Source organism: Uloborus diversus, chromosome 10 (genome assembly GCF_026930045.1).
Source record: "Uloborus diversus isolate 005 chromosome 10, Udiv.v.3.1, whole genome shotgun sequence".
NCBI lineage: Eukaryota > Metazoa > Arthropoda > Arachnida > Araneae > Uloboridae > Uloborus > Uloborus diversus.
In genome coordinates, this window is record NC_072740.1 from 83,274,511 (window position 1) to 83,291,389 (window position 16,879).

Below are 16,879 nucleotides of genomic sequence, written 5' to 3' on the forward strand. Positions count from 1 at the left end.
GAATATTTCTGAAGGAACTTTATTTGTGAGGAGATTAATCAATCATGGCTATTTAAATAATGAAGAAATATGGTCTTTAGAATTTTCTATGAATGAATTGAAAAATGAAAGTGAGAAACAAAAAATCAAGAAGAGTCCTGGTCATGATGGAATACATGCAGAGTTCATTAAACATTTGGGGACAGAGGCTTCGAGAATACACTTTTCATTCTTTTTAATTCCTCTTGCTTGGAATTCATATGTGCCAGCAGCTTAGAGAAAGTCTATTATTATTTCATTCGCAAAGAAAGGAAAACCACAACAACGCCCAGATAGTTACGAACCAATGTCACTGAGGCCAAGATTATAGAGAGAATGGTCAACGAAAGGCTTGTGTTCTAGTGGAACAACACAAACTTCTATAATAGACGCTCAGAGTGGATTCCAAATCTACCAGTCAACTAATTAACAAGTTTTAAGACTGTCGAAGGAATTAACGATAGTTTGGATAAAAGTGAAACTTTTGTCACTCTTTTTGTAGACTTCAAGCTGCTTAAGATTTATAAACTAAAAAATATCGGAATCGGGGGTAATATGCTCAGGTGGTTAAAAAATGTCATTACTCAGAAATTTTATGCTGTTCGTTATGGATCAGAAACATCTACACATAAACAGACTCATTGTGGTCTGCAGCAAACAGGTACACAAATACAAGTCTTTTTTATATTTCTGTAAATGGTCTCCCAGAAACAATAAAAAGCATTGAGGGCATAGAATGGGCTCTTAATTCACTAGCACTGACTCCCTCTTGTCCCCTCCCTCTTCCCCAATAGTTTGTGTTTTTGAGTGTCATTTTTAAGAGGGAATGTCAAGTGCTTTTGTGTGAGGAGTACAATATGGGAAGACAAATTTCTTTTTGCGTAACAAGTGTCATTGAGAAATTTGCAGGCCTTTGTAAAATTAAGTATTAAGGCAAAGACTCTTTTTAATATACTAAAAGATGTTCTCGTCCGCCTAGACTTATCTTTTCAGGAGTTAAGAGTACTGTTTTGCGGTGTGTCAAATACAAGGGGAGAGTTTGGTGGAATTCAAAAGTTGGTTTTAAATTTATAGCCCCAAGCGATATATGTCCACTGCATAACTGTAGGGCAGTAGCCTGGGGGTGGCATCAGGGAGCAATGCCCTGCCTTTGTGACTGATGCTCTACCTGTAAAATTACATTTAAAAAAAAGGTCAAATTCTGGGGTAAAAGGACTAAGAGTTCAAATTTTCCGGGGGGAACCCCCCAAATCCCCTTTCGCCTAACCTCTTTAAAGAACATCTAAAATTGCAATTTTGAAAATGAAATTTTAAAAAAATTCTGGGGAAATGTCTCTGTCCCCCATCTAGGATTTCCAATCCCACATCAAATTCAGTCCCGCAGGATTTCGGGACTGCGAGGAGCAAATCCTGCGGGATTGACTTTATTCTTCTAAAAGTTAAATTTGATACTTAATAGTTCTCTTGTATTCGGTACACCATTTGTAGAGTACTGCAAAGTCACATAATAATAAGCAACTATCGTTTGGTACACAAAAATGTGCCCTTTGCTTTGTATAGGATTGGAAGGGATTTTTGCCCAAAAAAATAATGCGATTGATGAAAATGCAGACGATGCCCCCCACAGCAGTTAGTTTTACAAAGTTTAAATAATTGTGGTCATCTAGCAAAAGATCCCCACAAACCTCATGACCTTCTAATAATTTTTCTTTTCTTACGGGAGTCATGCTCGGCTCTTGCTCAAGAACTGCAAATTTCAGACAAATACGATGTCTTTGATTTGTGTACTGCTGTATCCAATTTAACTACATTAACGTTGCTCACTGTATCAATGTATTTGATTCATTACAGCAGAGAGTGAAAGCTGATTGGTTTCATCAAATCAGAGTCTCAGTAAAAGTTTTTATAAAACTTTGCTAATTTTACCTCTCACTTAAAACAGACATTCAAACACTTGAGCCGCTTAACGTACTGCGAGTCATCCTAAGTTTCATACAAGTTTCTGTTGCCTCTTTGCCAAATATTGCAGATTAGTCAGCTAATTTTTCCAACATAATTTAAGGTACCAACCACATTCATAATATCAGCTTCACAGTGACAAAGACATCGGCAGGCACTTCTTACAGGTTAGAGAGCAGGATAATAATAGGTTTTTCATTGCTTTCTTCTTTGGAGAAAAATATTGTGCACTTTGAGTAAGTTAAAGTTTTTGAGTGTTTTTCTTAAGCTTACTGAAGTGTTCCAACATTGTATTCAGACTGCTCCGGGGGGTTTTACAATCTGTACTACACTTTCTCAATTTTTTCTAAAGTGCAAATTTCTGAGCTTTAAATTTTAGTGAGACGGTTTTCGAAAACATTTATAATATTTAAGCATTTTCTCAATTGCTGATCGTATCGACTGAAACTTCGAATGATAATACAAATTCATTTTCAGAAAAATAATCAATTTTTATTGGTCTAAAATGCTAAATTCATCGTTCATCATATGAGACCCAAAGTTTTTCTTGCTCTTCTTGCAGAAATACAAGGAAAGTGATTCAAACTTCAAATGATGCTTGGAAAAAGTTTGCATAGAAAATCTTTGCAAATTGGAAATCTTGCGAGATTTTGCTCTCAATCCCGCTAAATATCATGCGGGATCCCGTGGGATTTAGGATTTCAGAATTGGAAACCCCATTGTTACCAAAGATGGCCTCAAAATGCTACTTTTAACATTAAGGTTTTGAGGAATTTCCATGTGAAATCCCCCAAACCTCCCCTCTCCCTAACATTGCCAAAGATCGCCTGGAATTGTATTTTGGAACTTAAATTTCGAAAATTCCAAAAGAGAGTTCCGAATCTCATTCCATCCCCTCATATCATCACAGATGGAATGCATTTGCATTTTCAATAACAACACTTCCAAAACATTTCCAGGGGAGAGCCTTTTAATAACATCGAACATGGTATTAAACTGCATTTTTGAAACTACAGTTTTGAAAAAGAAAAGAAAATATGTAAACTGGCATTTTCAAGGAACCAAAATCTGATCATTTGGGGGGGGGGGAAGGAGCCCCCCAGGATTACATACCCCCTTAGACTCCTGAAGACGTTTAGCCCTTTGCAAGATTTGTAAATAAGAAAAATAAATTTTTGTACACTTCATGTAGCAAACAGTGTTCGAGATACGGTACAAGAATGATAAAGATATAAAATATCAACTATCATTTTGCTCTGCAGACTCTGTAGTTCATTAAACAATAAGTAGCAAGTAAAAATTTACAAAATTAGACTGTTAGAAAATCCAAGGGTACTTTACTTCTTTTTTTCAGGTTTTTTTCTTTTTTTGCAAAAAATGTGGGAAAACCTAAGAAGTAGCTATGCTTAAATGTTGCAAACAGTTGCTTTAAGCTTGAGTCTACATTGATTTACCCAATACAACACAAGAAACACACATACAAATATGTGTGTGCTGTATATATATTTAAGTACTTGGGAAGTAAAGCGGATTATTTTCTCAAAATTGAGATTTAAGCATCATCTTACTCAATTTTTCTAACTCTATTCATACGTATGAAGCTATAAAATGTTGAACAAACTTTCTGTTTATAAGTTCATTAATGACATCCTAGTAATACAATTAATCCCAAACAACACTTTGAACTCATCTTCTGGCTAACTTTGATTTTGGGACTTAGTGCCTTTTTCCTTCCAGATAACACTTTATCCCCCCCCCCCCCTCCTTCGCTGCCCCACTGACACGTGAAGGTAATGACTAATAAAGTTTGCATTTATAAAACAATAAAAATTAATATAAGTGCCACGAAATTAAAGGTTGAAGAAGAAATGAATAATGATGCTGTTAATAAATAAGACACAAAGGTATTATAAATATTAATAACTCATGTAGTTGTTGTTGTCTTGTGGGAGCTAGGCATTTGTGCGAGCTAATTTGGGGTGCGCTGCTTTGCTTTTCCAACTGTACCTTACTTTGGTGTGAAGTACGACTTCCACAGTGCACACATGCCATAAGGATCGTTAATAGGGTAGGCAACGATTCACAGCACAAAAACATTTACACAAAGGCAGGACAAGGACAGGAGAGAGAAATTACATCCATGCCTGACTGCCTAAACCGGGATTCGAACCCCGAACCACCCCATCGCAGTCAGACTTCTCTGACCACTAGACAAGGCGGGCAACATTAATAAATCATGAATGACTATATTAGAATCGTAGGATGAGGATAAATATTGATATGATCCTATTCATCTATTATTTTTTCAGTTAGTTGTACACATATTAGTAGAGTAATTTATTAATATCTCTGTGTCCAAAAGGACTTCGTGCTAAAATCTTATTTCTACATCCAACCTAAAAAATAAAGATCGTTTTTTCTTTCACGAAAATACTATTTTCTTTGGTAAAAGATAAACATTCTAACTATTAAAACATTTTATGAGGGGCTTTCAAAGCATTCTTGTACTGTAGTAAGAGCGTTTAACTATCTACCTTACGATAAGCAGAATAAAAGGACGCATACATGTAGACCACACTTGTTTTATGATGTTAAATGACACATTTTATGGATAAAAAACTGCGATGCTTTGGGTGGGGATTAGTGACAATGAAATTCTGTTGGACAAAAATCATAAATTTTATTCAGTTAGACGACAGAGGTCCAATTCCTGTTACATGAATCGAAGAGTCATTTGGATTAGATTTTAGCTATAGTAAACAAGTGATTTTGAAGTGGCAGCAAAATTAGTAACTAAGTATGACTAAGTAAAGGGTCTTTTTAAAAGTAATTTACTTCTTTCAGTTTTCATTTTCTTTTGACTGAGAAAATATTATAATTCATGCATAATTTTAAATCATAGAATTACGATCAATGATTTATAATTAGCTGCAATATGATTAGTTGCATAATGACAAACAAATGCTATCATTTATAAATATTTACTCGATTTCAAAGTTTTGAGAGTGCAGATTTTTATTTAAAGAAGTATAGGGATTATATACATTTAACTCTTTCTTGTTCTCAGGTTCACTGCACTTGCTTTTTTAAATCTTGTTTGATTTATAAAATACTGATATTAATTTGCCTTTTCCATGTACACTAACTAAAGAGACATAGAATTGGGTACATACCCTGTTAACAGACAAGAAATCAAGTGATATATAGCAAACCACTGTGCAGCATGCCATTCAACTCTGCTTTTGGGGAAAATATAACTTATTACTCTCACTAAAAATGTATAGTCCAACTCACGACTGTTGGCCTTCCTTTCTTCAAAATCAATTGAAAACAAGGGAAACCAGGGTTACTATTATCAAGCATTGTCGAAACAAGTTTTCTTCATGAAGCATCGTTGTTTGCTTACAATTTTGCAAATGGCTAGTGTTTGACAAAATTGTTTCTTGTAGTTCATAGACTGCCAACAATAGTGAAGTAAACTGTACTTAATTTTTCAACCAATCGTGTTTTGTTCAAAGGTTTGAATTTTATGTTCACACATACTCTTTTTTTTCTTTTTTTCCCCTGAAAGGTATTAATTTTTCAATGGTAAAACCTTTGATACATGAAAGTTCAAGTTATCTAAATGTTGCAAATTGCAGTATGTAAAAAATGCTATTATCACATAAAATACCAATATCATGAAAAGCTAATACTTAATTTTCCTATTCAAGCATGTATTTCTGTTTCAATATAATAGATTCAAGCATTACGAAGTAAATAAGTATTGTTTTATTTTCTTTGCGAAGCTACTTATCATAGTATTTGCTACTTTCATGCAGCAACAAGTAGCTATTGCTCCTTTATATGTTGAGAGTATTTTTGCACCATTGTCATTAACAAGGTTCCCGTGAAGGAGGTTGGGGGTTGTAGCACAGACTGCGTAATTGAAATTTTCAGGGTAATTCAGGGGTTTTCCTCTTTTTTTGGGAGGGGAGGGTCTCTTTCTAGGGGTGCTCAGTGGTTTTTAAGGGGATGCACCATCACTCTTGGAGGGGAGACTCTCTTGCTATTGTTAAACTTGCAAAAGATATGACCACCTTCCCGCACCCTTTCGACCACCCAGTACGGCACTGGGTTGCTAATATTTAAGTTCGATACAGCTTACATGGCTGATTTACTAGCTAAATTCGATTGAATTAACCAGCATTTTTAAAATGACGAATTCAATTTAATCACAACTGAATTACTTGTTTCTACCTTCTTAAACTCTTTTTGAAGCAGAATTTTAGTCAAAGAATTCAGCCAGTCTGCATTCATATCTAGTTTACATAAGAAAGGTAAGTTTGGTTAGGTTCTATTGAGTTTAAAGGTGTACTAGCATTCATAGGCTAAAACCCTTGAGACAATACACAAGTTTACTGTTAACACATTTTCATAAGGAATTCTCTAAGCGTTTTGAGGATATTTTATCAAAGAAAGTTTTTCAGTGGTTCGTAAGTATTCAGAGTATAGGTTCAGAATCAGATGGAATTGGTTCAACTTCCAACCAATGAAATTTTGACAACAGTTTCCAGAATAGTGATCACTTCTCGGTTTAGTTACAATGAAACACTAGTCACCTCTACCCTAAGCTGTGGACTATCTCTAAAAATGGTTTCAACTGCCTTTTCTTCTTTCTACTTCGTATAAAAAATGATTCAGTTGTTTGACAAATATATAGTTACAAAAAAGAGAGACCAAATTAATCAAAGAGTAGGTTTGCATTCTCATTTTACTATAAATGTCACACTTAACTTTAAGAAATTGACTCCGAAACATCAAGCACAGCTTTTGCATACTTGATTGTTTCTCTCACACAACTTTAAAAGTGAGAAATAATTTGCTTCCCTTTTTTTAAAGTTACCTTATTCAGAATAAAAAACCTTTTAAGCATAAAAATTTTTTTAGTAGTCATTTTGCAACTACCTTTCAGTGGAAAAAAATGTTAAAAAGTCAGAGTTAATTGCTCCCCCCCCCCCCTCCATCCTCTTGCTTGTTCACATTGTTGAAGAGATTTTCACTCCTAAAGGGGGCAGCAGCTGTAAAAAGTATGAGAATCATTGCTATAGTGGCTTGAGATGCAAGAATATATTAAATATGCTTTCAGGTTGATTTTTTAATTATTTAAATATAAAGTTTTATACAGTATTGTACATACAACAACTTATAACAGTAAATAAAAAAGAAACAAGAACATCACAGGCTATCCACATCATAGTCCAGAATTTTCTTGTGATAAAATAGCATGTACCTAAAAAAAAAAAATCAAAATTCATTATCCATTTTTTATTCATTATCCAATTAGTAAATAGCTAGTTTTCATGTACACATTAGTGCATTTAATTTTGCCCACCAGAGTACTAGTTGGCGCAAGTTCAAGTTTCTGCTTCCACTGAAAGAACTTTTTATGTATTCTTTAAAATTTTCAGTACAATTAATTGTCCTTTTCTGTAAAAAAAATTGTAAGTTCAGAGTATACTGTAAGTTCACAAGGTAAATTAGTATAATTAAATTCAAAAGGTTGCTTAAATACAGAAAGCTTTCCAAAAATTGAGCTCTGTGGGTACTTAAACCATACATTTAACTAATGCAGGTAAAATTAAGCAGAAATGTTCATCTTAGGGTTTCTATTTTTGAAAGCCTTAATATATTTGAACAATCTGCCAAAGTCTGGCAAGCATTTTCACAATTTATATGTTTTACTTCATCTTTTAGTATTTAATGTTAAACTTTTTGAACCATTTTCATAGATTTTTTGATATTTGACATAGTTTTCAATCATACATAATTTTCAATTTGACTAATTAGAGAGGGGACCGGATAAACCGAAAACTAAATAAGTAAACTAAAAAACAAAAGCAATGAAGAATTGCTTTCTATAAAAAGTGGTGAATTCAGCTCTATTTTTTCCTCACATCCCATCTATTTTACTGCACTAAAGGTACTAATGGTACTAATTAATGCTGGCCCGATTCCAGCATAGAGTCAGTGCTCAGGAAAATTCTCACTATTTAAGTATTTGATTCAACAAATGGTGTACAGACATTTCATTCTTTATTAATCATAAGTATAATAAATTATTTTCAAATAAACGAGTCATTACATGACTCGTCATCTCAACAAGTCATTACATGACTTCATTTTACACCAATTTAATGTTATTTCCCCATTATTGGCAATTTTAATGTGATTCAATAGTTAACTGTCTGAATATCACCAACAGTGGCCAAATTGAAACCTGATTTTAAAAAAAAATCATCAAGCTGGTCGCCAAGTTGGCTACAAAACTAGGCAACCAAAAGTCTGGTGATATATCGCCAAGTGTCCGAAAATTATTACACCACTTGAGTTTGCATCAAAATTAACAATGACTTCCCCCAAAAAGGTGCAAAAGACCCCTTTAGAAACACCTGAATGCAACCAAAAGGGGAGGTGCACAACTAGACCCTACTAGGAGTCGACGTACCAAATTTCAACTTTCTAGGACATACCCTTCTTGAGTTATACAACATATATACGCACATATGTACATACGCACATACATAGGTACATACAGACGTCACGAGAAAACTCATTGTAATTAACTCGGGAATCGTCAAAATGGATATTTCGGGCATCTATCTATATGTTCTTAGGAATGTATACACGAGTGATTGGGTTGAAAAAAAAAAAACTCAATATTCATACGAGAGTGAGCAAATTGGAAATGAAGGTCGATTTTTGAGTGAAACTTTTTTCACAAATACAATACTTCCTTTTTGTAAAAGGAAGTAAAAAGAACCAACTTCAAAAAACAAAGAGGACCTAAAAAGTAAAAAATAATTGGTCATACTTACATATGATTTCTTACCCAAACATGTAAATCAAATTTATTCTACAAATCCAGTAAAAAAATCGACTAAACTAAACACCCAATTATAAAATAAACATTGATTTTAATTACTATATGATGAATTATTTTAATACCTAACTAATTATATACGATCTCTTAATTTTTAATAACCATTTGAATTCGGGGCATCCTATAAACTACTACCTAACCTAACTGAGTAGGTTTAGTTTTAAAGACTCACATTTTGTTAAATTAGAGTAGGATTTCGTGGGTTGTCAGTTACGTTAGGAAGTAGTTTATAGGAGGCCCTGACTTCAAATGGTTATTAAAAATTAAGAGATCAAATATAATTAGTTAGGTATTAAAATAATTCATTGTATAGTAATTAAAATCAGTATTTATTTTATAATTGGGTGTTTAGCTGATTTTTGTACTGGATTTGTAAATTGAATTTGATTTACACTTTTGGGTAGGAAATCTTACGTAAGTATAACCAATTACTTTTTACTTCCTCTTTGTTTTTTGAAGTCCGTTCTTTTTTTATTTGAAAATAATTTATTTTTTGCCTTTTAGTGGTGTAAATATAAAATAAGTAAGTAGGGTAGAGTACATGGTACACTCCTTACGTACATCTTGAGTAAGAAAGCGTCGAGCACAGGAGTATGAAAACAGCCAAGATAAGCAAAATAGAGAAAGAAATAGAGCACAGCATCTGGAAGACTTTCTAACTGTGAAGGAAGGCTTTTTCAAATCCGTAATTATTAACAAATAAAACTATCTTCATCATCAGTTTGACTTTATCAAAGAATGCTTTCCGAAAAAAATTCTAGAGTCACTAAAAAACAACAGAAATCGCTTTAACTTTGCCCTCAGAATTTGAAGAGTTTTCGTGATTTTTCAAGGATTCCATCTTCAGATACTGACCTGATGACCATGGGATCACCTAGGAAGTATAAACATTTTCAAACGAGAAAAAAAGAAAAGAATTTTCCAAATTGGTGTATGCATGTTTGAGTTTACGGGGGACATACATTAAACATTTTCGACAAATTGAGAACGTCTTTTTAGATGTCTGTTAAAAAAAGAAAAAATCTTAATGCGCATAACTTTTTATATGATTGGCACTAAAAACTGATATTTGTTCCTCTCCAGGATTTATTTGTGCGTTAATTTAATTAGAACCATTTAAATGTCAATGGTTTTCCTAACTATTTTATATTTCACAATAATACGTATCACGTAACTCGTGAAAAAATTCACATTTTTCTTTACTTGGCCCCTGTTATAGATCAACACCACACTAGAAACAGTATCTACTGTGATGTTGTGTATATGAAGATCAAAATACTACTAGAGCAATGATACTAAATGAATTTCCTGTCTGCTTCAGAGCAGTCTTTGTTCAAAATTTGCGATATGACTACTAATGATTAATACAAGGGAAATATTTAGGGGGAGGGGTACTCCCCCAAAGCAAGGAAAACCTAAAAAGGAAAAATACCCCTCAGCCCCCCCCCCCTACCCTTAAGGGTGCACCCCTGATTAATATTAATGTTTCATGGTACTTTCTTTACACTGAATAAAGAAAGTACCTTTGTTTTATGGCACTTTTCTTAACAATCGATTTTATATTTAATCGTCAAATATTGAAATTAAATGAAGTTTAATGTTTTTGTGCCCATAACATTTTTCTATAGAACAAATATGGTGAAGCAAAGGTTTGGGACGTAAGTTAGACCACTCCTATCCATTAAACAAAAAAACCCATAGAAATTGTTTTACTAAGTGAGACACTATGAATTTACAAACAACAAAGCACAAGTATGAAATTTCAAGTGTTCCCTCGATTTCTCCAGGATCTCTCATACCCAGACTTTAAGACCATTAGACTACCGCGAGAAGTATACCGTTTCAAATAGAAAAATAATTTTCCTAATCGGTCCAGGCCTCTTCTAGTAAACGGGAAGCATAGTACATAAAAAGAATTTCAACCAAGTCTTTAATTAGTATTGCCATAACTGTAAATTAAACTGACACCGTCATGAAACTTTAAATCCAGAATACTTGTCAAACTTCCAAAATCGGACACCAGTTACAATAAAAGAATATAAATTTAATTGTCGGAGGCGAGAGTTTTGTCTTTAATTCCCCTTGATTTGAACAATAAATATGTTTCAAAACTGAAATATTCAAAAAAAAAAAAAAAACTTTAATGACTAAATGAAGTTATTTATTAGCAAAAATTTTTTTATATCAAAATAATTAATTCAACTATTTTAGTAGCAAAATACATTTAACTTACTGATTTGCTATATGAGTAATAAATACATTAATAAGACTATAGTTAAAATTAAGCGGCCATGAAAATCAAACATCCCGATGCTTGAGAATTAAATATTGTTCAAGGCAAGATTCCTCCATAGAAAAAAATACACCATTCACGCCAAAAACTCGTGACGATCTGTGACGTATCGCGCAACTGACGAAAGCTGATCCACGTAGCCACAATGTATGAAATTTAAAGTTTCTTACATTTCCCTGGGACCCCTTATCAGATCCAGACAAAATTAACAAGGGACCATCTGGAAAGTATACCCTTCCAAACAAAAAAAGAATTCTTCAAATCGGTCCAGTATTCTTGGAGTAATACGAAAACATACATAAAAAGTCGCAAGACTGAATCATAACCTCCTTTTTTGAAGTCGGTTAAAAACAATTGAAACATCACTTACCCTTCAGCACTGAAAACTTCACTGGGTTGAACTTTTCTTATTTTACTATCATCACATATATACCATTCGTTATCAGTCAACTTCACATAGCATATATAATGACCAGAATCAACATTGCCTTTATGACATACAACTGCATACAGAGAGTACCTGCAATTTTAAATCATTTTAAGTCAATAAGGATACAATGAAGAAAACCTAAAAAAGTTTGTGCACAAAAATGCAAAAACATACAAAAATTGTAGTTTAACTTTTTGAATGAAGCCATGGGTGGAGTTAAGGGGGCTACAAGCCCCCCTTCGACAGCTTATTAAAAAAACCTAAAGGGAGCCTCTTCCCTTTTTCCTGCATTGTTACTACACACAGACTAAAATTACAATAAAAGATGTGAGGAAAATTTCGGTAAGGAGACCCCGACCCCACATAGGTTAAATTAAAATTGACTACAATGTCGAAAAAAAAAAAATTGGAAGTTAAATCCATATCCTTTTTTATTAACAATACCGAAAACTGTTTAAAGTTGCTGTTTTTTATGTCAATTTGGCAATTTCTCCAATGGAAAAACATGACCCTTCCCCCTCCCTCATTTTCGATTCTTCACATCACCGAAGATGGACTAAAAACTGCAGTTTTAAGACTTCAATTTCTAAACATGTCTGAGGGACATCCCCCCTCCCTTCACCCCCCCTCCACTAAAGAAAGTCTTAAGATCATTTTTCTGGACTTGCAGGTATCTATTTTCCCCTTCATCTTCTGTTTTATAAATTCACCCTGTTTATGTCTTTTTTTTTCCTTTTTTGTAAAAAAATTTGATTTAAAAACTTGATGGATGACATGCAGTTTCAGTCTTTGACAAATTTTAGAATTGAAGATATAACACTGGCTGTTACCTACATCAAACAGTTTGAATTTTACATATCTCTCTACCAAACTTGTCACACACACAATTAAGATCATTTTTAGAACTTGAAGGTATCTATTTTCCCTTTCATCTTCTGTTTTATAAAGTCACCCTGTTTAGGTCTTTTTTCTTGTAAAAAAATTTTATTTAAAAATTTTAAGGACAATGTGCAGTTTCAGTCTTTGACAAATTTCAGAATTGAAGATATAACAAAATCAACATCAAACAGTTTTAATTTTACATATCTCTCTACCAAACTTGCCACACACACACACAATATGTCTGTGTATTCTTTTCATATTTCAAATTTGGCGCTCTTTCTCACCTGGAGAATACCCCCTCCCCCAGAAATGAAAGTCTCTGTCCCACAAATGAAATTTTTTTTAGAAATTTAGAAAATTTGCCCCCCCCCCCCCCCCCCGCTTCAATAATCTTTCTTTCTAATGGGACTAAGTTAGAAGCTTTTGCAGACTTAGTGTGTTATCCTTATATAGCACATTATTTCATGTGGCACCACTATGGACAGATTCTATAACCGTGAGAATTTTGGCACCAAGTTTTAACACGGACATCAGACTTGGGTCGTCTTCAACGCAAAACTGAATGAGGAATTTAATTTCGCCAAGAGTACTCAAACAATAACCGAAAAGAGTCCAGGAGACGCAAAATAATGATTTTATTTTCAATTAAGGAGCATTTAATTTTGCAACCTCAAATTAAAATTACAATGACTCACCTGAAGACAGCTTTAAATTATAAATTACTAATTCAACAGAATGGAAATATCTGAATCACAAAAAGGGAAAACTAAAGTATGCAATTTTTAAACATAGTAATAAGTGAAATAAAATATGACTGTTTGCTTGCGCATTATTTTCCCCGACATTCGTAAACCACAGTTTCAAACCATTTTCAGCTTGACCATCTTTTCCAGTATAGTTTCGCTAGTTGCTTGAATTTTCATTTAGCTCACTTTGTTTTCTTGTCACAATTTTTAGCTTTGCTGCAGCATTTCTTTGAATCAGCATGAGTAAATTGTCGAAGGGTTTCAAAATGTTATTTTTTTTCCCTTGAGAGATCATTGCGCTTTTCTACTGTGGATTAAGTGTTTGAAGGTTTAGAGTTTTTAAGGTAACTGGACAGGGAGAAAAATTCTTCTGCTTTACTAATAAGAAAGGAACTTGTTTTTAGGAAGCTACATTAATTCTCTCAAAGTGGGAGAAGACCACCACCTGTAACCCCGAGGTCCTACCTTCATGCCTGCAACATGTCGAGCGACTGAATTTTTTTACGCCAAAACGAAAGGCATCTTAGAAGGAATGTGGTCACTAAAAACAAACTTCCTGTTGTTCCATTCCTACAAAAAGTTTGCATTACGATTGAAAGCCACAAAATGCTACACAGAAAGTTCTTCTCAGGATTTGTAACTGTATTTTTTTTTTTTTTTGATTGACGAACAAAAGCAGGGAAAGTTAATGAAAAGTGATAACAATAAACGAAGACACTGATTACAATACACGGCTTTTTTTAACACATGTTAATATACAGCTGTTCCGGGACTTCGTTTGTGATTCTGATACATAACATTAAGCGAATGATAACGTTAACCGTGATCCATGGGTGCAAGTTTGGGGATGTGTTCAAGGCAGAAAATATTTTGATTCCCCACCCGCCACATGTGTGCTTAAGGAAAAATTTATGAGTATAAATGTTGTAGATTTTAACATTGGCAGTTTTGGAATCTGTGTTTAATCTGAATTTTAAGCTTTTGTCTTTTCTAACAACATGGACCCAGTTAAATTGTAATATTTAAGCATTTCAATATCGTAGTTCCAAAATATGTAAAAACCGCCAACAACAGGGGGGGGGGGTCTGGGGGCTCTTCCCCAGAAATTTTTTTAAAATTGAATTCCAAAAAAGGCAATGGTAGGCCATTTTAGTAAAGTTCAGGGAACTGAGGGGTTCAGGGACTCTTACATGAAATTTTTCAAACTGAGAGTCTCAAAATCACACTGGGCGATATTCAAAAATATTGAAGAAAGAGGGGGGGGGGGGGGCGATTGCTCTCCCGAAATTGAAGCTTTGAAGATTTTGAAATTGAAGCTTTAAAAACGAAATTGTACTCCATCTTTCATAACATTCACACGTTTTTTGAATGCATTTGAAGGGATGGAGTTCAAGCACTCTTCATCGGCAATGTTTCGAAATTGAAGCTCCAAAAACGCAATTTTAGACGATGTTGGACGATGTTAGAAGTAAAAGTGCTTGGGGCTCCCCGCCATTACTTTTTTGCCGATCATAAATATTTTTATTACAGAAAGCTTAGGACATAAGATTTTCACTTTTGCAACAAAAATCAGTTATGATGCCCAAGATAGCACAAACAAACCAGAAAAAAAGGAAAAGTGGGGGAAGGATGGGCGATTATGGTAACTGAGTCATTCCATGTCAAGTGACCTAGGAGTCCCCATTCGACCATCTCTGATTTGGATGAAATTTTATAGAGGCGTAGAGATGCCTTTGAAACTAAGCTATGCAATATTTCAGCTTCCTAGATCCAAATCCTGAGGATCTAGGGTGTCTGAAAAATGTGATCCAAGACGGCAGATTAGCTTTTTGTGTCAAATTGCCAAGCTTACAGGAAATTTTATTATACTGGAAGCCTGAAATTTTAGGCGCTTAAAGTATGTTTGACCGTTAGTATATTCAAGTATTTTTGTGAATTTGAGCTCGTTAGATTTTGTGTAGGATGCACGTGAACTTGTGAAAAAATGCGATGGGAAACTTTTTTCTTGGATTTTAGGTTTTCATAAAATCTGAACAAAGATGATTCAAAAGCTCGTACTGGGTTATTCCATTGTGAAAATTTTTGTTTTTAATGGGTTACAGTTGCAGAGCTTAAATATCTATTTTCTAAAACATATTGTGATTCAAAGTAGCCCAGTGGTTGGGGAGTAGAATACGGAAGTAATTGGTGGAAAGCTGGAAATTGCTTTAATCTATGCCGTATGGGTCCGGAAGGACCATACTAAGTTTTCCCCCTTCTACTAAGTGAGCTTTAGCCATTATGGGCAAATTAGTGACAAAAAACACCTGTTTTTTCATTAATATAACAATAACTCAAAAATAACGCTTCCAATGGCCATACATATCAGCAGAATAATGTAGAGATTAAAATTCTGAACAAAATGAGTATCTACAATGTATATCTTCGTGAAATACTAAGTGCAAAACTTAATTTCAAAGTTTGGCTAAAATCACTAATCAAGTACTTCAAGTCAGAACGTACCTTTCCTACTCCCACCAGCCCTCCCCGAGACCAAGGAAGTTATATTGCTGCCGAGACCCCCTTTGAATAGAACGCCGTAACACCAAAACAGACGGTGGTGTTTTTCTACCTTCATAAGCAGCTACACAGGTACGTATTCATCAAGTTGACTAACTCGATGTTACCGAAAACAATTTATTTCATTACAATGTAACAAAGAAATGAAAAAGGATCCTATCTTCACACGGAACTCATTTCAGTTCTTGAAAGGGAACACAAAAATACTGATAGGTTGATTTCAAGTAGAGCTGTCAAGAGAAAATGACTGGTTTGAGTGATATAATTTGAATAAGAAAATCAATACTATGTCCAGGTCGCATATAAGCTACCTTTACTCCTGTTTGGTCATAGGAAAATTTCAGGCCCTCCCATTGGCTTATTTGAGTGCCAATCAAAGCTTCAAAGCTGTGACACCATTGTAATGTTGCTAGTCATCTTTCGCACTGTGTCTCTTGTTTGTAATCTGCTAAATACGAATAAGCATTTGCAAAGGATAGCTTTAATTGAATGTTGCTGGCAAAAACAGCATTATTATTTCCACTCAATTTCATCCTTTGCAAAACAAATGAAAGCTGCATTTGAGCAACTATGCTTTGAAATAAAAATAGGTGGCGCCATCTTTGGGCAAAAAATGCATGTTTTGCGACATTGTTTTGATTTAAATTGAAGTTATTTAAAAATAATTTTCATGGTAAATTATTTTGTAGATGGAAAAGAGCAAATTCTGCAATTTTTCATATTCTTAATGATATTTAATGCAATTTAAACAGCTCTTCTCAAAGAAATGATTACCATTTAACTTAATAATAAATACTTCTAGTGAATAATTTAATACATAATAATTTCTAATATAATTTTCTCTTGTGCCAATTTATTTCTAGCTAATTTCTATTGAATATGAGTTAGCATTCAAGAATAAGACTTCCAATTGAATTTTGAGTGAGTCTGGCAAACATATCCTTCTTGTCTCCTTCTAAATTCATAACTCATAAAATAAAATAATGCTCTGCTTTAAAAAAAAAAAAAAAAAAAAAAACCCTGTAAAATATATAATTAAACGAATAAATAGCATTATCTTTAAGCAAAAA

General features: G+C 33.7%; 1 protein-coding gene across 3 annotated transcripts in view; it reads right to left on the bottom strand.

The window, feature by feature from the left end:
* Positions 1-7,099: 7,099 nt before the first annotated feature.
* Positions 7,100-16,879, bottom strand: part of LOC129231397 (ubiquitin carboxyl-terminal hydrolase 22-like) — a 106,417-nt gene continuing 96,637 nt past the window's right edge. For 2 of the 3 annotated variants that reach the window (XM_054865702.1, XM_054865700.1), the window contains 2 exons: positions 11,563-11,712; positions 7,100-7,249 (listed from right to left, as the gene is read on the bottom strand). In XM_054865702.1, coding sequence (XP_054721677.1) covers positions 7,195-7,249; positions 11,563-11,712 — 205 coding nt within the window. In that variant the 3' untranslated portion in view covers positions 7,100-7,194. Of the gene's footprint in view, positions 7,250-9,667; positions 9,774-11,562; positions 11,713-16,879 lie in introns of those variants that run through there. The other variant, XM_054865701.1, reaches the window with a different exon arrangement.